The following is a 23,324-nucleotide window of genomic DNA, read 5'->3' as shown; positions in this document are numbered from 1 at the left end:
GGTCTGCCATCTACCCCGCCTCAAAGGGGCTCGTGGGGATGGCAGTCTGATGAGCTGCAGATGGTAGCAAGCTCAGGCCTCTCTAGTCTTTTATTATCTTCACTTCTTGTTATCATCATTTTTTTACACATCCTTCCACTTATTGTTAAGTGTGTAAGTTCGTTTCTCAATCTTCCAGAATCATTGTGTTAATTGCAAGGATCAACTCTTAACTTTTAATTAGATTTATTATCCTTAAAAAATACTAATTTACAATAATCATTTGGATATATCGAAGAAAATAAAATTCTCATCTTTGAATAACAAAAATAAGTTTTGTATATAAGACAACGCTTCTGGCAAAGAACTGCATAAATTACACAAACATAACATGAAGATATCAACAATATTTTTTAATCTAATATGAAAATTTATAAAATTAAGATTTTTGGAATGTCATCTGTCTTGAAAGGCACAGGACGGAGCCGTCAGGACGAAAATGGCAGCTGTGGGAAGATATAGAAGCCATTCAGTATACCTTCAAATTATGACTTAATTTATACTTTTTCATGGTGCTAAAGTTTTTTCATTATATAAGATACTTTATAATATTTTATAATACAGAGGAAGCACGTACCTGTTTGTTTACTGCTAGTTGTAACTCCTGATGAAGACTGTCATGTGGATTCTTTTTATATATATTTTTTTAAATAATTTAAAAAACAACTGATTGTAACAAAATGAACAGTTTATCTTCATTGCATCACATTTTTTTAAAACAAAGGTCATTAATTAATTTTAAAACGTTGGCATATCACTGGCAGTCAAATATTTAGAACAAGTCTGTGGAGTGTTGGTAGGTGCTGCTGGAGGCGCTGCTGGAGGCACGGGAGGAATCTTGCATCTTCCTATCATCCCAAGAGTGTCCTGTGTCGCTGAAGTTGTCCATCCGTGAGTGCTGACTGTCTGTAGACATTTCCTTTCTGAAAGATGACAGTTCAGGAGAGTGTCGCAGCCCAGTTGAGAGGAATGACCCTAGACTGCGGCCTTCAGATTCCCTGGAGGACTCTCTCACGTTCTTCTCCCTCAAACCACGCCCTACGTCAACGTCCATTCTCGAATGTCGTTCAATACAAGCTTCCTTGTTGAGTGCCTTATCTTTCGAGTACTTCTTCAGTTTTGGAACAATGATGAGAAGGACACCGTCTGAGGACATGACAGCCATGATGGCCGTCAGGTCGGCGCGGTCAGGGAGAGGGAAGCGTCTGAGGAAGCTTAGTATAGTGAGGGAAGTTCCTGACTGTCTCTGTGCTCGTCCCTCCACCACCAGCTCCTTCCCTTCCACTACCTTCGCTGTCACCTCCCCTCCCAGGAAATCATACACATCAAGAAGTATCTGAAAATAACAGTAGATATGATTACTGTCAAAGACAAATACTTGAAATATTGTGACTAACTTAATACCAAAATCAGTATTCAAATATTTAACTGATTATTTTTTTTTTCAAAATTTTTTTTGACGTAGTACCAGACATATGCGTAAATAATCTTAGTAACTAGTGACATCAGCACAGTGGACCCCTACCATCTGAGTGTAGCGATCATCGTCGACGTGCACTGCCTGGTTCTCCAGTTTGAGATCCCTGAGACGCAAATTTCGATATGCAGAGATACCATCGTCGTCCGGGGAGAATTCTTCGTGGGACTTCCTCAGCACATCTTTCACAGCAGTCTTGAAGTTCGGGCGGGACTCTAGGAAGAAAGAGTCGTCGAAGAAGAGCCCTCTTGTCTTTATGTTAAGGAGTCTGTTTTTGTAGGCTGGGTCTACATCCAAGTATTCCCTTATTTTCGTGCTAGATCCTGCTTCCATGTCATCGTCACTTTCACTCTTGGCACGACTCTCCTTTTGCAGTCGTCGGTGGACGGTGTCGGTGTCACTCTCCTCGAGGAAGGTGCAGTTCTTCTCAGCTGCTTCTTTGTGAGTGTCAGCGTCGTCAAAGTTAATCCTACTTTCCTGGGAAGCACCAGACTTGTGTTGTGCGTTCTCTGCTCTTTCTTCCCGAGTATCCACAGTTATCTCGCTCGCTTTTTCAAATTGGGCTTGTGATGTAAGTTGCACTGGGATCGCCTGAAAAGTAAATAAATTTCTTCGGTAAGTATTTAAAACCACAAAATAATGCAAAAAGGACCAGGTTTGTTTCTTCTCTGATCATAGGTAAGTTGAGATGAATTTCTGATCCAACTGAATATAAGAATAAAAATAATTTTATTATTATAACATTTTTGACATTATTAAGGAGTAAAACAAAGTAATAGAGGAGGCAGGTGGAAATAAATGGTATAAAATACCGACACAATGGAAATATAAACACACATGCAGTATAATGTGATCCTTTATTGACAACGTTTCAAGTCAAACTGATCTACCTGGGTGGAAGGTACGCGAGTATTTATAGTCAGGTTCAGAATGCTGGGTCAGTTGAAGAATGCTGCATCTGATGATCTCTATAACCCCACTCGGTAGATCATCAGATGCAGCATTCTCCACCTGACCCAGCATTCTGAACCTGACTATAAATACTCGTGTACCTTCCATCCAGGTAGATCTGTTTGTGACTTAAAAAGCCAACTGTGTGGGCGAAACGTTGTCAATAAAGGATCACATTATACTGCATATTTGTTTATATTTCCAGAGGAGGCAGGTCATGACGTACCGACGACTGTGATGAGGTTGACACAGTGCTACATGACTCCCTCGAGTGATCAGTGTATCTGTCAGCTGATGACTGTGTGTTGGTCACCCCGGCGTCCAGCCTCACCACCTGCTCTGTTGAGTCTCTCACGCTCTCACTTTGCTTCACACCATCGTCCTTAAAGTGGAGCTTTGAGCTCTAAAAAAGAAATAATATTTTAAAGTGTGATCAGTAAATTAGAGCTAGTCTTTCCTGCCTTGGAGCAAACCTAATTTCCTATGTATATACACAGATAATAACCTCTCAGTTTCTAAGTATAAAAAAAAAAATCTTATTTCAAGTATAACACACAAGGTTTAGTTACGCAAGCTGCTTCACGTTTAGTGCAAAACCTAGTTTGTAATTTATTGTGCTGAACTTCCGCAGTGTACTGTTTACAATAAATCGCAAGATTTTCATCTCACTGTTTTTGGTGCGGTGATGGTGAGGACACCGTCTGAAGACATGACGGAAGTCACAGACTCGACCACTACTTCGCTTGGAAGAACGAAACGACGTAGGAAATGTTTAAGAGACTTAGCGCCGCCAGCCTCCTGCTGCACATGTCCCTCCACCACTAACTCCCTGGCGTCTTCAACCTTCACGCTGATCTCTCCACCCTTCATGAAGTCCTGCACATCAACAACAACCTGAGAGAACAAAGAATATAAGTTAAGTGAGTAATATGTTGATTTTTTTTTTCATCTCTCTTACTTATGCTACGTTTTCGGTTGTACTAAATAGTCTTAGACAAGAACACTGTATACAGCTGTAGCTTACAAAAAGGTATTGCCGACCAGAGTCTGACAGCTAAGTTTAAATACAAAAATGTGTTAAAATTTAGTTGAAGAGATGGTTTAACAGAGGGGAATGGGAACCATTTGTACGTATTGTATTTAGACAGCTCAAACCTGCAGTTGGCCCTCCAGTGTTGTCTTGATGACCTGGTCAGTAATTGAACATGATTAACTCTCATTCTTAAGTACTGTATAAGCCCTGCGGGCTTAGCATTTCCATATTAATGTAATAATTATAATTACCTTATAATTAGATTCGTCTTCGGAGGACCTGACAGCTTGGTTCTCGTCCTTCAGGTCACGAGTTCTTAACTTCCTGTAGCAGGTTAAGTCGTCACAAGTAGAGCAGTCTCCCCACTTGATCACCACGTCCCTCACAGCATCCTGGTAGTCCTTCCAAGTGTCCTCAAAGAAAGTGTCGTTAAAGAAGACTCCTCTAGTCTTGATTGGAATGGCTATTCCCTTGCTGGACTCGCTGGCAAACACCCTTTCGTCAGTCACCTTTTCTTCCTGTTTCTTGACATCTTCGCCAGTCTTCTGGTCAACAGTTTGTGTTCCAATTAAATCCGATGCTGAATTTCTCGACGTTGCTTGAGAATAAGTAAATTGTTCACTCGATTCTTGAGATCCTTTCATTTGTGAAATACTTTCATCAACTGCAGTCGAGGTGTCAGTCTTCACTGGAGTTGGTTTATCTTCTTCATGTTGAACTGATTCAGTAATGTTTGTTCTAAGTTCATTCTTAAGACATCCTTCCTCGTGAATTTCTGACAGCTTCTCGGCAGAAGCAGAATTGCCAGAAGCTGTCTGAGAGGTTGAGGTGGACGTGTGAGTCTCTGTTACACTGGTCTTCGTTCCTGTTAACTTAATTGGAATCGTCGAACCTTCCTCTTGTGGTTGGTTTACCTGTAATAAAACAAATTCGGCGCGTTAGTAATCTTTGAAAATTGTTTCTTACGATAATTTAAGCACTGCATTTTTTGTGCTTCTGGAAAAGTACTTACAGTTTTAGGAGCCGTAATAGTGAGGATACCATCGAGTGACATGGCGGAGGTGATAGCGTCAATGTTGGTGGAGTCTGGGAGGGAGAAGCGACGTTTGAATGTATTGGAGGAGGCAGACAATTCTCTAGCCTTGGTGGGGTCTATGCGACCCTCCACCACCAGTTCCCTGTCTCCCACCACCTTCACCTTCACTTCCCCGTCCATGAAGTCGTGAACGTCCATCACAATCTGCAACATTTTTACTATGATATAAATTCCCTAAGTTTGAAATTTTTTTATTATACAAATTCGTACCAAGTGCTTAAATCTTCACGTTAGGTTCAAAGTTAAACCTAGTTGTTATATATTTATATTGCTTAACACTGAAAACTACGATCGATAAATCATTCTTGGCATTGAAGTAAGCAAAAACGATCTCAATAAGCAAACCTTGTGGCAAGTGTTGTCGGAGGTGACGGTGACGGCTTGGTTGTCCTCATTCATGTCGTGGGATCGTAGTCTCCTGTAGCGTTTGAGGTTACTAGAGAGATGCAGATCTGTGTCATCCCACGCATCCTTCAGAAAGTCATCCGTGTCCCATTTTCTTAGCACCTCGTTCACGGCGTTCTTGAAATCTGACCGAGTGTCTTCAAAGAATGAATCGTCAAAGAAATGCCCCCTTCGTTTGATGGGTACAAAATCACGCAAAGAGAAAGGAATGTCAGGGAATTCTGTAGAAGTTGACGATGTTGAAGTCTGAGTCTTAGTCTCCGTGTTTCCCTGCTTCCCAGCCCAGTGTTCTCTCTGCTCGCTGTCACTCTTCTGTTCTGTGGTGGAGTTCCTGTAACCACTACTAGACTGTTTTTTAGCACCATTTTCAGCAGATGTTTTGGAATCAGCTTTTGAATCAGTAAAACCATCAACAGTTTGTGAACTTGTCTGAGTCGAGTTAACTTGGATAGGAACCTGTTGTGATTTAGCAGTTTCGCGCTTTTCTTGGCCAGAGTCTGTCACCTTGGTGCTGGTGGTGCCTGACCCTGCCTGAGAAGTCGAGCTGGATGTCCGGGTCTCTGTCACATTGGTCTTTGCTCCAGTGACTCTGATTGGAATTGTGGAATCTTCTTTTGTTTGATGTGTCTGCCAAAAGATGAAAGAAAATGTTCAAGTGGATACCACTGCACATTTTTTAATTTACATTTTCTCCATTAAATTCCAATCATTTTTTTACAGTGAATCAAAATATAAATAATTTTGACACACTTGTTATCTCTATCTCAATATATCTTTCACTACAGTGTTTTAATTAAAGATTAAAGCTTAAAATATCACTCGTTTTCTTGTCTCTTTGAGAGATATATTGAGTTGTAATTTACGTGAAAAATGTGAACAATTATTGAATTAAATTAGTAAATCCTATAATTAATAATTATGTCCTCTTTAAAGCCTGAAAGGTTTCAAGAGGATGACTGCGAGGCTTGTTTGTTGTTTAATATGTTTATTATGGACCCCATACCCATCCTGTGGGCGGTAGTCAAAAGATTACAGAGGTACATAATGGGTCCAGGGACTGAACCCCAAAGTTTTGATAGCTGAGCAAGTTACAGAAGTAATGAACTCACAATTACTAAGTTAATGAACTCACAATTTACAAAGGTAATGAACTCACAATTTACAAAGGTAATGAACTCCAGGTAGGTCTGGTCACAATCATGACAAGTTACAAAGGTATTTACAGATTACAGAGGTACGTAATGGGTCCAGGGACTGGGCCCCAAAGTTTTGATAGCTGAACTAGGTACAAAGGTATTGAACTCACAAGTTACAAAAGTAATGAATCCTGTAAGAATGGTTACTTACGTTTATGACTGCGAGGCGTCATTTGTATGTTGGTGATGCTGTGAGTTATCTTACCATTAAGAGGTAGGTGTGGTGATGCTGTGAGTTATCTTACCATTAAGAGGTAGGTATGAAGGGGGAGGGTGCCTTGATGATGTTGAAGGGATCTTGAGCCTTTTTACTGATGAATTCAGTTAGTGCACTAATTATGTGATATGAACGCGATAGTTTATGGCTGAACATTGGTTACTTACGGTTTTTGGAGCTGTAATAGTGAGGATACCATCGAGGGACATGACGGAGGTGATAGCATCAATGTTGATGGAGTCTGGGAGGGAGAAGCGACGTTTGAATGTGTTGGAGGAGGCAGACAGTTCTCTAGCCTTGGGGTCTATGCGACCCTCCACCACCAGTTCCCTGTCCCCCACCACCTTCACCTTCACTTCCCCGTCCATGAAGTCATGAACGTCCATCACAATCTGTAACATTTATAATTTTGCAAATATGAAAACAAGCATTGAAAGGGATCGTTGCATTAATTTATATCGAAAAACAAACACACTGCATCGAGACATCTTGGGCAGAAACTCTGCTGAGCTCCAGCCCAAGAGCTGCTGGGTATATTTATACACCGGAGGGAGATTAACATGGACCACCACTGTGACCATAAATGCAATTTTTTTACAGATGAATCTCCCGCCAGCGTGACCGTGACGAACTCTAGCTCAAGAACTGCTGTTATTACTGGATATAAAGCTGAACGAAGCTTAACTGTGAACCCGAAATATGCAATATTCATATCTTTTCATTTTTGTTGTCCTCTTGTGGGTTTATTTGTACTATAATTTTATATGTATAATAATTCGTCCTCGATGAATTGGTTGTCTTAACATTGATTAATAACACACCCCATCTACTCTTATATCTACTCTTATAATGGATAAGACATGGAAGCTGACCTTATGGCAGGTGTTATCGGAGGTGACGGTGGCCGCCTGGTTGTCTTCCTTCAGGTTATGGGATCGCAACTTCCTATAGCGGCTGAGATTATTGGAGAAACGCATGTCAGCGTCATCCCACGTCTCTTTCAGGAGGTCTTCCTCCCCCCACTTCTTCAGAGCGTCTGCGATTGCAGAATCAAACTGGTCACGTGCGTGGTCAAATGAGGAGTCCTTAAAGAAGCGGCCCTTTCGGCTGATGGGTAAGTAGAAGTCCCAGAGGTCATCTGCTGAGCTCCTGCCCCGAGACCCGTTGTCATTACTGCTTGTGGAACTGAAGCTTTTGCTGGTGTGTGAGCTTTGCTTGTGAATGGATGACATCTTTATATCTTATTATCAAGGGAACTTCTGTTTCTATTTTCTTATATCACTCGTTTAGCACCAAGTGTGTGTGTGTGTAGCTGTATACTGGGTGATGAGGGCGTGGCCGGAGGCTTTATACCAGCTGTACGCCCACCCACGACACGCCCACCCCTCTGACGTATCTGAGACGTCGTGCAAGTATTTTCGGAGATTTGGCCGTCACCAAGACGCTGATCCAAGAAGTTACTCACACATTCTTTCGTGCGGTGTAAACACCTCCATCTACCTGGTGTTACGTAAGTGTTATGAAGGTGACGTTTATACGGGAACGTTCCATCATGGTCCATTACTGCTAGTCACACACTGTACTCTCGCCTCTTATTTATAACTGTGTTCTCTATGACCTTATTCTCAGTTATTCCATATATGGTCTTTCTCTCTCTCTACATTATATATATATATATATATATATATATATATATATATATATATATATATATATATATATATATATATATATATATATATATATATATATATATATATATATATATATATATATATATATATATATATATATATATATATATATATATATATATGCAAAACAATCACTGTGAAAGAATAGAGAAGTTCCAAGCGCTTTCGTGACTACTCACATTATCAAGGAACAATGTTCCTTGATAATGTGAGTAGTCACGAGAGCGCTTGGAACTTTTCTATTCTTTCACAGTGGTTGTTTTGCATATTCTGAAATCACCTGTTTACTGTGATCTTATTATTATTATATATATTATATATATATATATATATATATATATATATATATATATATATATATATATATATATATATATATATATATAATAGCACGTAATGAAAGTAGTTCGTTAGATTATGTATTGGTGGGTAAAAGGTTGATGGGTAAGCTTCAGGATGTACATATGTATAGAGGGACAATTGACATATCGAATCATTAAATAGTTGTAGCTACAGTTAGAGTAAGAGGTAGATGGGACAAAACGAGGAAATTACGGTAAGATATAAGCAACTATTGGCAGAAAGGTGGGCTAGTGCAAGTATGAGTAGTGGGGGGAGGAGGTTGAAGAGGGTTGGGATAGTTTTAAAATGCAGTATTAGAATGTGGGGCAGAAGTTTGTGGTTATAGGAGGGTGGGTGCAGGAGGAAAGAGGAGTGATTGGTGGAATGATGAAGTAAAGGGTGTGATAAAAGAGAAAAAGTTAGCTTATGAGAGGTTTTTACAAAGCAGAAGTGCTACAAGAAGATCAGAGTAAATGAAGAGTAAAAGAAAGGTGAAGAGAGTGCAAAAGGAGAGCGGATGATAGAGTGGGAGAGTCAAGAGATTTTGGTGAAAATAAGAAAAAAATTTGGAGTGAGATAAACAAGTTAAGAAAGCCTAGGGAACGAATGGATTTGTCATTTAAAAACAGAGAATGGGAGTTAGTAGATGGGCAGATGGAGGTATTGGGTAGATGGAGAGAATATTTTGAGGAACTTTTAAATGTTGACGAAGAAAGGGAAGTGGTAATTTCATGCACTGGCCAGGGAGGTATACCATCTTTTAGAAGTGAAGAAGATCAGGATGTGAGTGTGGTGGAGGTACGTGAGGCATTACGTAGAATGAAAGGGGGTAAAGCAGCTGGAACTGACGGGATCATGACAGAAATGTTAAAAGCAGGGGGGAATATAGTGTTGGAGTGGTTGGTATTTTTGTTTAATAAATGTATGAAAGAGGGGAAGGTACCTAGGGACTGGCAGAGAGCATGTATAATTCCTTTATATAAAGGGAAGGGGGACAAAACAGAGTGTAAAAAATATAGAGTATACCAGGAAAAGTGTATGGTAGGGTTATTATTGAAAGAATTAGAGACATGACAGAATGTAAGATTGCAGATGAGCAGGGAGGCTTTAGATTGGGTAGGGGATGTGTAGATCAAGTGTTTACATTGAAGCATATATCTGAACAGTATTTAAATAAAGGTAGGGACGTTTTCATTGCATTTACGGATTTAGAAAAGGCATATGATAGAGTGAATAGGGGAGCAATGTGGCAGATGTTGCAAGTATATGGAATAGGTGGTAAGTTACTAAATGCTGTCAAGACTTTTCATGAGGATAGTGAGGCTTAGGTTAGGGTGTGTAGAGGAGAGGGAGAATACTTCCCGGTAAAAGTAGGTCTTAGACAGGGATGTGTATTGTCACCATGGTTGTTTAATATATTTATAGATGGGGTTGTAAAAGAAGTAAATGCTAGGGTGTTCGGGAGAGGGGTGGGATTAAATTATGGGAAATCAAATACAAAATGGGAATTGACACAGTTACTTTTTGCTGATGATACTGTGCTTATGGGAGATCATAAAGAAAAATTGCAAAGGTTAGTGGACGAGTTTGGGAGTGTGTGTAAAGGTAGAAAGTCGAAAGTGAACATAGATAAGAGTAAGGTGATGAGGGTATCAAATTATTTAGATACAGAAAAATTGGATATCACATTGAAGAAAGGAAGTATAGAAGAAGTGAATGTTTTCAGATATTTGGGAGTTGACTTGTCAGCGGATGGGTTTATGAAGGATGAGGTAAACCATAGAATTGATGAAGGAAAAAAGGTGAGTGGTGCATTGAGATATATGTGGAGACAATAAACGTTATCTATGGAGGCAAAGAAGGGAATGTATGAAAGTATAGTGGTACCAACACACACATATGGGTGTGAAGCTTGGGTTGTAAATGCTGCAGCGAGGAGGCGGCTGGAGGCAGTGGAGATGTCCTGTCTATAATATTATGCAGAAAATTCGGAGTGTGGAAATTAGGAGGTGTGGAGTTAATAAAAGTATTAGTCAGAGGGCTGAAGAGGGGCTGTTTAAGTGGTTTGGTCATTTAGAGAGAATGGATCAAAGTAGAATGACTTGGAGAGCGTATAAATCTGTAGGGGAAGGAAGGGGGGGTAGGGGTCGAGCTCATAAAGGTTGGAGGGAGGTATTAAAAGAGGTTTTGTGGGCGAGGGGCTTGGACTTCCACCAAGCGTGTGTGATCGTGTTAGGAGTGAATGGAGACGAATGGTTTTTGGGACCTGACGAGCTGTTGGAGTGTGAGATAAAGACATATATCTTTTCTTACATGATATGGTACAAAATATTTAAAAGATACATTGCTGGTATAAAGGCTGCATATACAGTACATGAGGTGTGAGAGATACATGTCTAGTACATATTGCTACGTGTTTATCACAGATTATAATGTGTAAATCTCATCCAGCTCCTCAGAGCTGAGGCATGTGCCCAGGATCCAGCAGGCATTACCCCTCTTAACAGCAGCGCTGAGTAACTGGAACAGAAAACTAGCTGCCCTGGGATCCCTAGTTACCCTGATGAGTCTTATGCCTAACTCCTTAAGGAACTTAAATGCACTCTTTTTCCCATGGGGCAAGGGTCTCTGAGCCTATGGGAACAAACGTATAATGATGGGCAAGTTCACCATGTTTTCTAGACTTTTGGAACTCCCTGAAGCTGGCAGCTGCCCCTTCTTCCTCCCTGGTGTATTGGAGATAGGTATCAGCCAGTGTAGATGCACATGTGTAGTCCTGCACCATCTGCTTACCGTCTGTCCAGGCTTGAAGGGTGATACCATCTGGACACTTTTGGCTACCATCAGATCTGTATATCTGGGGTGGCTTCCATATTGCTGGGCATCCGGCTGTTGTGAGGCTCCTCTTAATAATGTTATTAACTTCCTCATGTCTTGCAATCTTTCCCTCGGTTCTACGGCACACAAGACCATGGTACCCAAATCGGTCTGCTGCTTCACTGCTACAAATACACCTGTGTTTGGCGAGAATAGGGGCGGCAAATCGAAGGGCAACATCAATGTGGATAGTCTGTGAGTCGAGTCGTGTGCCAAAGCTGGAGTTGGGAACAGCCAACAGAAAGTCGCCTGCACGAGGAGCTCTCACTGCCAGGAGGCAGGCTCTGTCTTTCCCCGACACTGAACCGTTGTAGAGGCTATATTCTCCACAACTGGGCCATCCCTGTGTGACTGTAGTTGTTGAGGGTGAAGGTCGAGTTTCAGAGCCCGTTATTATTTGTATATATATATATATATATATATATATATATATATATATATATTATATATATATATATATATATATATATATATATATATATATCACACACACACACACACACACACACACACACACACACACACACACACACACACACACACACACACACACACACACACACACACACACGAGATCCACCTCAAGATACACAGGTGGGGACCCATAGCCTCGAAGAAGTTAATAAGATGGGTTTAACAAAATATTGATATGGCTCCTTGAAACTTTTGAATATTCTTCTCTTACCATTCCATTGTTAATAAATCTTTTAACACATCAGCTCTCTCCCACCTAGGTAGAGTATACCTGGAGATCGTTTCGGGGGTCAACGCCCCCGCGGTCCTGATCCACCACGAGGACTGTGACCAGTCCTCGTGGTGGATCAGGACCTGATCAACCAGGCTGTTGCTGCTGGCCGTACGTAAACCGACGTACGAACCACAGCCCGGCTGGTCAGGTACTGACTTAAGGTGCCTGTCCAGTGCCTGCATGAAGACAGCCAGGGGTCTATTGGTAATCCCCCTTATATATGCTGGGAGGCATTTGAACAGTCTTGGGTCCCTAACACTTATTGTGTTGTCTCTTATCGTGCTAGTGGCAGCATCGTCTGCCGAGTCTTTTGCTTCCATAGGCAGTGATTTTCGTGTGCAAATTTGGTACTAATCCCTCTAGGATTTTCCAAGTATATATAATCATGTATCTCTCCCGCCTGTGTCCCAGGGAATAAAAGTCGAGAAACTTCAACCGTACTCAGTAATTGAGGTGTTTTATCTCCGTTATGCGCGCCGTGAAGGTTCTCTGTACATTTTCTAGGTCAGCAATTTCACCTGCCTTGAAAGGTGCTGTTAGTGTGCAGCAATATTCCAGCCTAGATAGAACAAGTGACCTGAAGAGTGTCATCATGGGCTTGGCCTCCCTAGTTTTGAAGGTTCTCATTATCCATCCTGTCATTTTCTAGCAGATGAGGTAGATACATTGTCGTGGTTTTTGAAAGTGAGATCCTCTAACATTGTCACTCCTAGGTCCTTTACATTAGTATTTCGCTCTACTGTGTAGTTGAAATTTGTTTTATATATGAATACTATTATTATACAACAGCAACGACAACAGCATTATCAGGTAAGTCAGTAGAAGGCGCCGGTCAACTGACTGAAAGCTCCACTGTCTGGGTCAAGTCCAGCATCACCACAAATTTTAATATTTCTCCTGCTAAACGGAACACCATAGCACTAATGACAGTCATCATCAGCATCAGCATCATCACAATTATAATAATAATAATAGCCGTGACATATGGTTAACCTTGAGAGAGTGGTAGCAGGTGAGGTTTTTGACAGGGTGTATACTGTGCCCGGCCTGCCTACCACCCGCGGTGTATGAATCACTCTATATTTCTGGCAATGGTGATCAACAGCTGGGCCAGCACCAGCCTCGCCAGCTGCACAATATAATGGTGACACTACTAACTACAATAAAATGCTCTTTGACTAACACGTCCCGGGAAATATCTTCCTCATTGGCCATTTATAAATTTAATGTTAAACTATTCTTAATTTTTTTTAACTATAGACAATTTGTACAATATTTCATTATTTATTATTTATAAATTATAGCAGAATTACTAAAACAATTATTAGAGTGAGAAGTTTGTTCCAAGTCTGATCGACTCCACGAAGGTTACTGAGGCCGCAATCCAAGTTTTGCGTGTACTCGCCTATTTGTACTCATAAATATGTGGTTACAAGTGTTGATTCTCAGATCCTAACCCTCACTTTACTTGCCACTTAGATTAACTTCGTGGGCACTATCGTACCTGCTCTTCAAACTATGTATGGAGCCTGCCTCTACCACTTCCTCGCCAAGATCATTTCACTTTTCGATCACTCTGAGACTGAAGAAATACTTCCCAGCAGCCCTGTAGTTCATCTGTGTCTTTAATTTCCAGTGGCGTCCCCGAGTTTCCGTTTCTCTCGTCTCTCGTCTCAAACAGCCTATCCCTGTATGCTATATTAACTCGAATACCTGAGTATTTTGTATGTTGTTATCATGTCTTTCCCGGTTCTTGTGTCCTTCAATGTCGTTAGATTTAATTTTGTTAGCTCCTCCTTGTAGCCCATGTCCCTTAGCTCAGGAACAAGCCTTATTGCATGCTTTTTCACTTTCTCCGGTTTCTTAATTAACATGCTTTTTTCAGGTGCGGGTTCCATACTGGTGCTGCATACTCCAAGACGGGCCTATCCTATGTTGAATAGAGTGCACGAATTACTTTCTGTTGAAATTCCTGAAGGCTACTCTTAGATTTGCCAGACGATCATCGGTTGCAGAGATTATTCGGCTGATGTGAGCCTCTGGCGTTATAATGGGCACTATTTTCATCCCCAGTTTTCTCTGTGACTGAAGTCTGCAGCCTCTGTCCCTCTAGTCTATACCCCGTTTCCGATCTTCTTGCTATTTCTCTAATCTGCATGACCTTGTATTTACTGGGATTGAACTCAAGCAACCAATTATCTAACCACTCCTGCAATTTGTCCAGATTCCTTTGATGCATTTTCTTGCCCACATCTGTTTTTACTTTCCTCATCAATTTTAAATCGTCAACAAACAGGAATATATATGAATCAGTCCCAACCGGAATATCATTTCATAAACCAGAAACAGCACTGATGATAATACCGATCCTTGCGGAACCCCGCTAGTTACTCTTTCCTATTGTAACGTCTCTTTCCTGACAGTTACTCTTTGCTTCCTTTCCCTAAGATATTCTTTGATCCACCGGAGCACATACCCTGTTATTCCCTCCCATCTATCTTGTGGGGTACAATACCAAACGTGATATTGCAATACATCCAACCCTTTATCTTGTCGCACATATGTTTCTCTGTTATAAATCTCCAACAAGTTAGTAAGAACATTTTCTATACCTGAACCCCATGCTGGTTATTATTTATGCAGCCACCTCTCTCCAAGTGTTGTATCATTTTTTCCCTGATAAGTTTCTCCATTACCTGGCAAGGATGTCTGCCAGAGAAACTGACCTCTTGTTTAACACCTGCTGTCCGTCTCCCTCAATTACTGGGACTACGTTAGCTGTTTTCCAAATCTCTGATAACTGTACCGTATCCATTTACTTGTAAATGGATATCCATTTACATATCCATTTACTTGTAAATGGATATGTAAATCATAGCTAGTGGTTTAGACAATGTTTCTGCACCCTTTCGCGCATTCCATGGTGACACGTTGTCAGGTTACGTTGCCTTTGATGTATCCAGGTCCATCAAAAATTTCACTGTTGAGTGGATGGTATACAAATAAAGGTTTTTCGTCTACAAATCGTATTCTGTTACCTAAGTCTTTGAAGCCAACACTATGGAGGGTAGCTTTAAAAATAGGTTAGATAAATACAGTATTTATTTACTACCACTCATCTACTGGCCCTAGCATGGACTAATAGATAATAATATAATAAGATCGTTATTTCTACAAGTACATGTATAAGGTATACAGTCCTAGCTGACATCAATAACATACTACTATATAGAAAGCTGCTTGTTACGCAGAGCATTTCGGGCAAATTTGGTCAGTTTTGTCCCAGGATGCGACCCACACCAGTCGACTAACGTCCAGGTACCCATTTTACTGATGGGGAACATAGACAACCGGTGTAAAGAAACACGCCCAATGTTTTTGCCTTCGCTGGGAGTCGAACCCGAACACTCGCTGTGTGAAGCGAGAGCTTTAGCCACCAGGCCACTTGTCAAACTGGTTATCTTCACTGTCGAAATGTTTCGGCAATCAGTGGCTTCATCAGTCAAATACAGAGAAGAAAAGAAGAGGAATTTGAGGTAATTAGTCTCTCAACCTGGAGATGTGTTCAGTCCATCATTATTATCAGACCAACCTAATCATGAAACCATCATTATTATCAGGCCATCATAATCATCAGTCCATCATTATCTTCAATCCATTATCATCAGACCATCATTATCATCAGATTATAGGCTTGAGGATAGTGACACAATATACTGGCTATTAGAAGACATTTCCTCCACCAGGGAGTTAGTTGATACAACGCTGTATCCCAGCTGGACGACACAGTATATAGTTGATACAGCACTGTACCCAGCTGGACGACACAGACTAATAAAATAGCCTAACCCACACTGTGTCAGCATCATCATGCTGACCGGCCCCAGCGCTCCCCTGCCATGATGACTGTGTGAGAGATTATCCTAGAGTAAATCTACGCAATGTATTATTACCGTTTTTCTTAAATTATTGTTTCCATGACAACCATAGCTGAATAATAGTTCGCTAAACCGTAAGTAGAAAACCCCAGTAAAGCTTAAATAATCTTTATCTATCAGTATTAATGTGTGTTAAACAAAATAAAAGTGATATATTGTTTATATTGTTTTAATAAGAAAATATATACAATATATTGATCCTTTGTAAAGCTCCAAATTTAAGTTTGTCCAGTTTCTAAAATTTTCTTATAACATTAAGGAGTTTATCTGTTTGCCAAAAAAAAAATAATTCTTAACATTACAGAAATATTTGGTGCTCCGCCTGGACACATAATTCAAGGATCCTGAACACATAACGTAGTCATCCGTCTTGCTCCCTGGGAGAAACTTCTTTCATATTTCACTTTCTGTTCTGTAACTGGTTTTCAAGATAAATATATAAGGAACAAAGTAATCCAGCGCTATTCTTAACACATATGATTGATTGTCAGGATCTATTACTCAGAACGAATTGTTAATCATAGCTGTCAAAAAAATATTGAAAAAAGTTATTTATATGCTTCACATAATCGTGAAAATATGTCTTACATATATGACGTATCTTAGTATTAAAATAGTATCTGTTAGTGTTGCATATTGCAGCTTGTTGCAGGATACCAGTTGATTCCAGCAGTAGTTCTCTGCTGTCATCGTAGTAGAGGTAACATGGCCAGGTAAATGTGATGGTGCAGTTGGTAGCAGAAAGTTGCATGCGAGAGTGTTACAAGTAATCATCTATTGCATCTGACAATATACTGCAATGAACATCATGTTGCAAGTGACGCCACTCAATATTCTATTCTCTGGGTAAGGCCAAAAGTTTGTATTTTAGTACATCTAACATTATATAAGTTAATATATGCAAATATAATATATAATTATACTGATGAAAGACTCAATTGTTTAGCCAAAGTTGTTGTTTTATAGCACACTTCATAGCGAGAAAGTATATACAGTATATATAAAAAAAAGATCTACTGTCGTCTGTGTATATGCCAAAATGCCAAATGAATGATTTTCATATAGCCTACTTTCACGCTCTCAATGATCCAGTATGCGAGTGTTTGTATAAACTTTATACATGTTTCGGGCAATGCTCGGTACATTGTCAGAGTTAAGCCATCTTGAGGAACTGAGCGATAATTCTTGATAATTTAACTTCCGTCAAACTTGTTCTCAGTTAAGCTTCCATCTTTCCAGAAGGACGTACTGGCTAAAGAAGTTGTGGGAAACTAGTGTGACGCTGGCAGCCACCGCACTCTTGGTGTACCAAGTAAGCTTCAGCTTGACAGTATACCTGGACAAGCCAACAATCTTTATGTTGTCTCTGGAACCAATCCCTGTCTACCGCCTCCCACAACTGTCCATCTGCCCATATCCACCTTTCGAGCCTAGAGCGCTGAACTCCTTGGGTCTCAACCAATCAACTCAATACCTCCAATATATAGAAAATTATATGACACTTCTCGGCATCCCTAATGAGGTAACGGCGGGTGAGCTATGGCAGAGAGCAAGCTGGAACTTGGGTCAGGTCATTAAAACAACGTTCTTGGACGAAGAAACGATTAATTACAAGCCCTCTGAGACACTCTCATCTCTATGGCGTAGGTCCTATTCCCCACTTGGCCCCTGTTTGACCCTCAACGCCCCTGAAGGTATGAGAGAAGCCCTAATCATACTTCATGGTGCGCCACCAGTAAAACCTTGTATGATTCCCAATGAAAACGGGACGCTAGAAAAATACAACAGGTTTCCCCCACAGTGTGAGCGTATCTCGGTCATGTGTAACTCCTCATGTGGACTTGAGGACGCCGTATACTATAGACGACTGCGATTTGATAAAATGAATATCTACTTCCACGAGACTCCAGTATACGCTGATCATGAGCCAATGACAGAAGAGGATACATGGAAATATTCTGACCAGCTGTTTGATGGCAATTATATTTTGATGGAAATATCAAAGTCTGATAGCTTGGGATCTTATCCACAGCTAATTGACTCTTCATTTATCAAGGGAGCATGTGAATCCAGTAACTCTTACAGCCATTCTCAGTGTTTCCGCCAGCTTCACATCCACAAAACACTACACGAGTTGGGCTGCTATCCTCTTTTTTCATCACTCTTAGGAAAATCCTCAAAGTATGTTTGCAGCTCACCACACATCCTGGAGAAGATGTTTTGGACAGAATACATGAATAAAGTTTCCTGTCCTCAAAGGTGTAAGAGACAAAGGTGGACCCATGACATTACTACAGCTTCTTATCACGACTTCACCATCATCCTTAAAGCGATGTCGACAGACGTGAGACGTGAGACAGAATTGGAGACTTACCCTTTGTCTAAGTTCTTCTCTGATATGGGCGGAAGTCTAGGTCTCTTCCTTGGTTTGTCTGTCTTAAGTTTTCTTGAATTCTTAATAACAGTAACAAAGCATTTATGGGGGTTAAAAATAAAAGTTATTAATCAAACAAAGAAGCGTCATATTGAAGCTTTAACAAAGTACACAATTCTGGTGGGGCTTTCCATACTGACGAGTGTTCACTGCCTGGAGGCTCTACGCATGTATCTGACTCAGCCAAGATTGACGGCAGTGTCGATAAAATTCTCGTCGTCTTGGGAAGAGGACGACATCATCACACTGGTTTCCCGACGTCTGGCCACTCGTGCTTTAGACTGCCGACCTGAGGAGACACGTCACGAAGAATGTATGATGTGGTGTTTGCTGGAGGGTGCAGTTAGTGGAGTGGCGCCCTTTTTAAATCTCGAAGGTTTACCTGCCTGCCAGCAAGTTACTTTTTCTCTACCGTCTTATGTTTACTTGGTGCCTCCCGAGCTTCTGCTGATGGCGACGCTGACGGAGAAAGTAGAGAAGTGCCGGCGATGGTGTCTTCACTTGCCACACAATAAGACGACGGCTCCTAGGATGATCATGAGTGTAGATAAGAACTACTATTCAGCTAATTCTTTGCAACTTATCTCTAGTATAGGAGGAATAATTGGTCTATATTTGGGATATTCTATCTTTGATTTTCTAAACTACAGTCAGTCTCTCTTAATAGCACGAAGGTCCTATGTATTGGCTGGAATATCTAAAAAATTATTATCGACGATTCTTCGTGTAATAAAGATAACTATTCTTTTATTCAGTGCGGTTTTGGCTTGCTGGCAGGTTTACACTTTTCTCATAAATCATATGATATCATCGTCGATCAAACAGACCCCGAGGGCCAGGCGGAGTGAGTGTCTGTCGTTTACGGTGTGTCGGTGGCCTCCGCTTAGCCTCCCCCATGTTGCCACCCAACTGAGACTCAACATTACTGAGGCAGACTTACTAAAGCTTCCCAGAGAGAAGAGACAGCCGGAGTTGTTGAGGATGTTGGAGGCAATGCCTGGAAACTGGTCAGTATCATTGGATGAGCTTTGGTTTCGTGCTGCATGGAACATTACTGACGTTGTGGAAGGCTTCCAGGCAGTTATGAAAGAAAGGAAGATGCTCACTGGTTTCTGTAATGACTCTTCCATGTGTCAGAAGGTGTGGAAGCCTGTAATGACACCACTCAACCGATGCTTCTCTCTCAACGCTGTGTTTGGTAATTCTGATATTACTGAGATCACTCTGATCTTTCCTCAGTCTCTGGAAAAGACGAGTATTTTAGGACAAAGTCCTCAGATTTACTTCACCGTGAACCCTTCGAATGAACCGGTACTGATGGCCAACATGGTGCCGAAGACTGCGTATCATAGAATTATAGCAACGCACCACACCGCCAGTTACAAGCGTCTGGGCCAGGATAATGGTGAACGACTTGGTGAGAACATCACCCATAGTTCCTGCGTCCACAGGTGTCTTTCTGAGGGTGCCTCAGATCACCTACACTGCCGCTTACCTTATGTATCGTGGAGGCCAGACTTGGACGAATGTGATCAAAACCAATACACTGCTGTGCATAGATTCTTCAAAGGTTTAGGAGGGATCGGTGACTGGAATAATGTCAAAGACAATGAAAATGTCTCCCAAGACCTCCTTAATTTACACGACAAATGTTACAAGGAATGTCGCCACTTACAACACACATTCTTCGCTATGACAGTCGAGAAAGTGTTAGACAAGTACCCGACAGTGGTGGTGCGGTTCTCTGAAGAGGAAGAGGTGGTAGTGAGGGAAGAGGACCGCTACCCGTTGTCCAGCCTCCTGAGTGATCTGGGTTGCATTGCGGGCACCACTGCAGGGTTTTCCCTCCTGTTTGTACTGAAAGAGTTAGTGCCGCGAGCGATGACACGAGGGCAGCCACACACCTGAGGGCAGCCACACACCTGAGGGCAGCCACACACCTGAGAGCAGCCACACACCTGAGGGCAGCCACACACCTGAGAGCAGCCACACACCTGAGGGCAGCCACACACCTGAGACTCTGACCATTGCATGAAGCAAATATATCTTGGTAAAAACTTTCAAGTTGTATTGAGATGAAATACTCATATGACTGCTATTATCCCATTTCTTGGTATCATCATAAAAACACCCATCTGAATATATAAGCAAAGGGCTAGTAACCCCTTCTCATCTATAAATTACTATATGCAAAAAAGAAAAACTTTTCGTTTTATTTTTTAGGTCACCTTCCTCGGTGAAAGACGGCCGATGCATTGACAAAAAATAGTATGTACTCGCCTATTTGTGGCTGCAGGGGTTGATTCACAGCTCCTGGTGTGTGTGTGTGTGTGTATTCACCTAATTGTGGTTGCAGGGGTCAAATTCATAGCTCCTGGCCCCGCTTCTGCACTGGTCGCTACTAGGCCCACTCTCTCCCTGCTCCATGAGCTTTATCACACCTCTTGTTGAAGCTATGTATGGATCCTGCCTACACTACATCACTCTCCAGACTGTTCCACTTCCTGACAACTCTATGACTGAAGAAATACTTCCTAATATCTCCGTGACTCATCTGAGTCTTCAACTTTCAATTGTGACCCCTTGTGTCTCATCTCTGAAACTTCCTGTCCCTATCCACCTTGTCAATTCCTCTCAATATTTTTATGTCGTTATCATGTTCCCCCATCCCTCCTGTACTTCAGTATCGTCAGGTCGATTTCCCTTAACCTCTCCTTGTAGGACATACCACTTTGCTTCGGGACTAGTCTTGTTGCAAATCTTTGCATTTTCCCTAATTTCTTGACGTGTTTGACCAGGTGTGGGTTCCAAACTGGGCAGCATACTCCAATATAGGCCTGACGTACACGGTGAACGATGCCTTACTGAACTGTCGAAACGCTATTCATAGGCTTGCCAGGCGTCCACATGCTGCAGCAGTTATTTGGTTGATGTGCACCTCAGGAGATGTGCTTGGTATTACACTCACTCAAGATTCTTTTCCTTGAGTGAAGTTTTCAGCCTTTGCCCCCTAGCCTGTACTCTGCAGTCTTATATTCGCTTTCCCAGTCTTCATGACTTTGCACTCAGTGGGGATGAACTCCAGGAGCCAGTTTCTGGACCAGCCCTGCAGCCTGTCCAAATTCCTTTGTAGTTCTGCCTGATCCTCATCCGACTGAATTCTCCTCAATAACTTCACATCGTCTGCAAACAGGAACACTTCTGAATCTATCCCTTCCATCACGTCATTCACATATACCAGACACATCACCCCTGTGGAGCCCCGCTCGTCACAGTCGCCCACTCTGACACCTCGTCACATACCATGACTCGCTGTTGCCTTTCTGTCAGGTATTCTCTGATCCATTGCAGCGCCATTCTTGTTATACGTGCTTGATCCTCTAGCTTTTGCACTAATCTCTTGAGTGGAATTGTGTCGAAAGCCTTCTTACAGTCCAAGCAAATGCAATCTATCCATCTCTCTCGTCATATTTCCTTAATCTTGTTGTGAAATTCCAGTAGGTTTGTGACACAGGATTTCCCTTCTCCGATACCATACTGGTTGTCGTATATAAGCTCATTCTCTTCTAGGTGTTCCACCACTCTTCTCTTGATAATCTCCATAACTTTATATACTATACATGTCAGTGACGCTGGTCTGTAGTTTAATGCTGCGTGTCTGTCTTCTTAAAAATTGGGACTACATTTGCTGTCTTCCACACCTCTGGTAGTCGACCTGTTTCGACAGATGTGTTGAAGATTGTTGTAAGCGGAACACACAGCACCTCTGTTCCCTCTCTCAAGACCCTGAGAAATGTCCGGCTCCACTGCCTTTGAGGTATCTAGTTCACTTGGCAGCATCTTGCCTTGATTTCTCCTCTTCCTCTCCTTCCCATCCTTTTCCAGTTATTTCCATCCTTCCTTATCCTTCTTCCTTCCTATCTCACGACAGCTCTCGTCGTCTTAATCCTTAAATCCTCTTCACCTCCTCCTCGGTTGTGTGTATTGTTTTCAGCACTTGTTGCTGTTCCCCACCATTCCTTTCTGTCTCCACTGAAAATATTTCCTTAAATCTCATGTTGAGCTCTTCACATACTTCTCAGTCGTTTCTTGTGATCTTTCCTCCTTCTTTCCTCAGCCTGATTACCTGGTCCATGACCGTTGTTTTCCTCCTGATGTGGCTGTACAACAGCTTCAGGTCAGACTTGGTTTTCGATGCTATGCCAATTTCGTATTGCCGTTGGGCCTCTCTCCTTATCTGTGCACATTAGTTTCTTGCTCTTCGACTAATCTCCTTATTTTCCTGGGTCCTTTGTCTTCTATACCTTTTCCATTCTTTAGTGCACTTAGTTTTGGCCTCTCTACAACTTTAGGTGAACCAAGGGCTCGTTCTGGTCTTCCCTTATTTCTGTTACCCTTGAGTACGAACCTCCCCTCTGCTTCCTTGCATTTTGTTTTCATATATTCCATCATTTCACTTATTGATTTTTCTCACCAGTTCTCTTTCCCACAGAACCTCGTGCAGGAAATTCCTCATGCCTGTGTAGTCCCCTTTTTTATAGTTCGGCTTCTCCCGTCCTACTCATCCTGCCTCCCTCTTCACTTATAACTCTACTATGTATTTGAAGCTCAGGACCAGGTGATCACTGCCTCCGACGGTCCTTTCATATGTGATGTCCCCAATGTGAAACTACTCATGGTAAATATGAGGTCCTCAGTGTATGTGTGCGCTCTCCTAATTGTGCTAACCTAATTGTACTTGCAGGGATTGAGTCGTAGCTCCTGGCCCCGCCTCTTCACTGGTCCTTCGTAGGTCCACTCTCTCCCTACTCCATGAGCAGGGAGAGACTATGGTGCCTGGCTCCACTACATCACTTTCCAGACTGTTCCACTTCCTA

General features: G+C 41.7%; 2 protein-coding genes across 2 annotated transcripts; one reads left to right on the top strand and one right to left on the bottom strand.

Moving 5' to 3' along the window:
- Nucleotides 1–208: 208 nt before the first annotated feature.
- LOC128690979 (serine-rich adhesin for platelets-like) lies at nucleotides 209–7,745 on the bottom strand. Its single transcript, XM_053779797.2, has 10 exons — nucleotides 7,287–7,745; nucleotides 6,582–6,806; nucleotides 4,942–5,628; nucleotides 4,513–4,740; nucleotides 3,752–4,414; nucleotides 3,137–3,361; nucleotides 2,694–2,870; nucleotides 1,565–2,107; nucleotides 617–1,375; nucleotides 209–485 (listed from the first exon to the last, which is right to left on the bottom strand). The coding sequence occupies exons 1-9, from the start codon at nucleotides 7,644–7,646 to the stop codon at nucleotides 812–814; spliced, it is 3,672 nt and encodes a 1,223-aa protein (XP_053635772.2). The 5' UTR covers nucleotides 7,647–7,745; the 3' UTR covers nucleotides 209–485; nucleotides 617–811.
- An 8,582-nt stretch (nucleotides 7,746–16,327) lies between these two features.
- LOC128690719 (uncharacterized) lies at nucleotides 16,328–21,938 on the top strand. Its single transcript, XM_053779447.2, has 2 exons — nucleotides 16,328–16,859; nucleotides 17,253–21,938. Exons 1-2 carry the CDS (start codon nucleotides 16,813–16,815, stop codon nucleotides 20,353–20,355), a joined length of 3,150 nt encoding a protein of 1,049 aa, XP_053635422.1. The 5' UTR covers nucleotides 16,328–16,812; the 3' UTR covers nucleotides 20,356–21,938.
- Nucleotides 21,939–23,324: the final 1,386 nt, after the last annotated feature.

The sequence above is a fragment of the Cherax quadricarinatus genome, chromosome 24, assembly GCF_038502225.1.
Source record: "Cherax quadricarinatus isolate ZL_2023a chromosome 24, ASM3850222v1, whole genome shotgun sequence".
NCBI lineage: Eukaryota > Metazoa > Arthropoda > Malacostraca > Decapoda > Parastacidae > Cherax > Cherax quadricarinatus.
This window is presented reverse-complemented; position numbering and strand designations above follow the sequence as displayed.

Excerpts from the sequence above, each read along its gene's own strand:
- LOC128690979 (XM_053779797.2), bottom strand. The coding sequence starts at position 7,646 with ATGTCATCCATTCACAAGCAAAGCTCACACACCAGCAAAAGCTTCAGT. Across the intron at positions 4,415-4,512 it reads CTATTACGGCTCCTAAAACT|GTAAACCAACCACAAGAGGA; the intron begins GTAAGTACTTTT and ends GTTTTATTACAG. Across the intron at positions 1,376-1,564 it reads ATGATCGCTACACTCAGATG|ATACTTCTTGATGTGTATGA; the intron begins GTAGGGGTCCAC and ends TGTTATTTTCAG.
- LOC128690719 (XM_053779447.2), top strand. The coding sequence starts at position 16,813 with ATGAACATCATGTTGCAAGTGACGCCACTCAATATTCTATTCTCTGG. Across the intron at positions 16,860-17,252 it reads CTCAATATTCTATTCTCTGG|AAGGACGTACTGGCTAAAGA; the intron begins GTAAGGCCAAAA and ends CCATCTTTCCAG.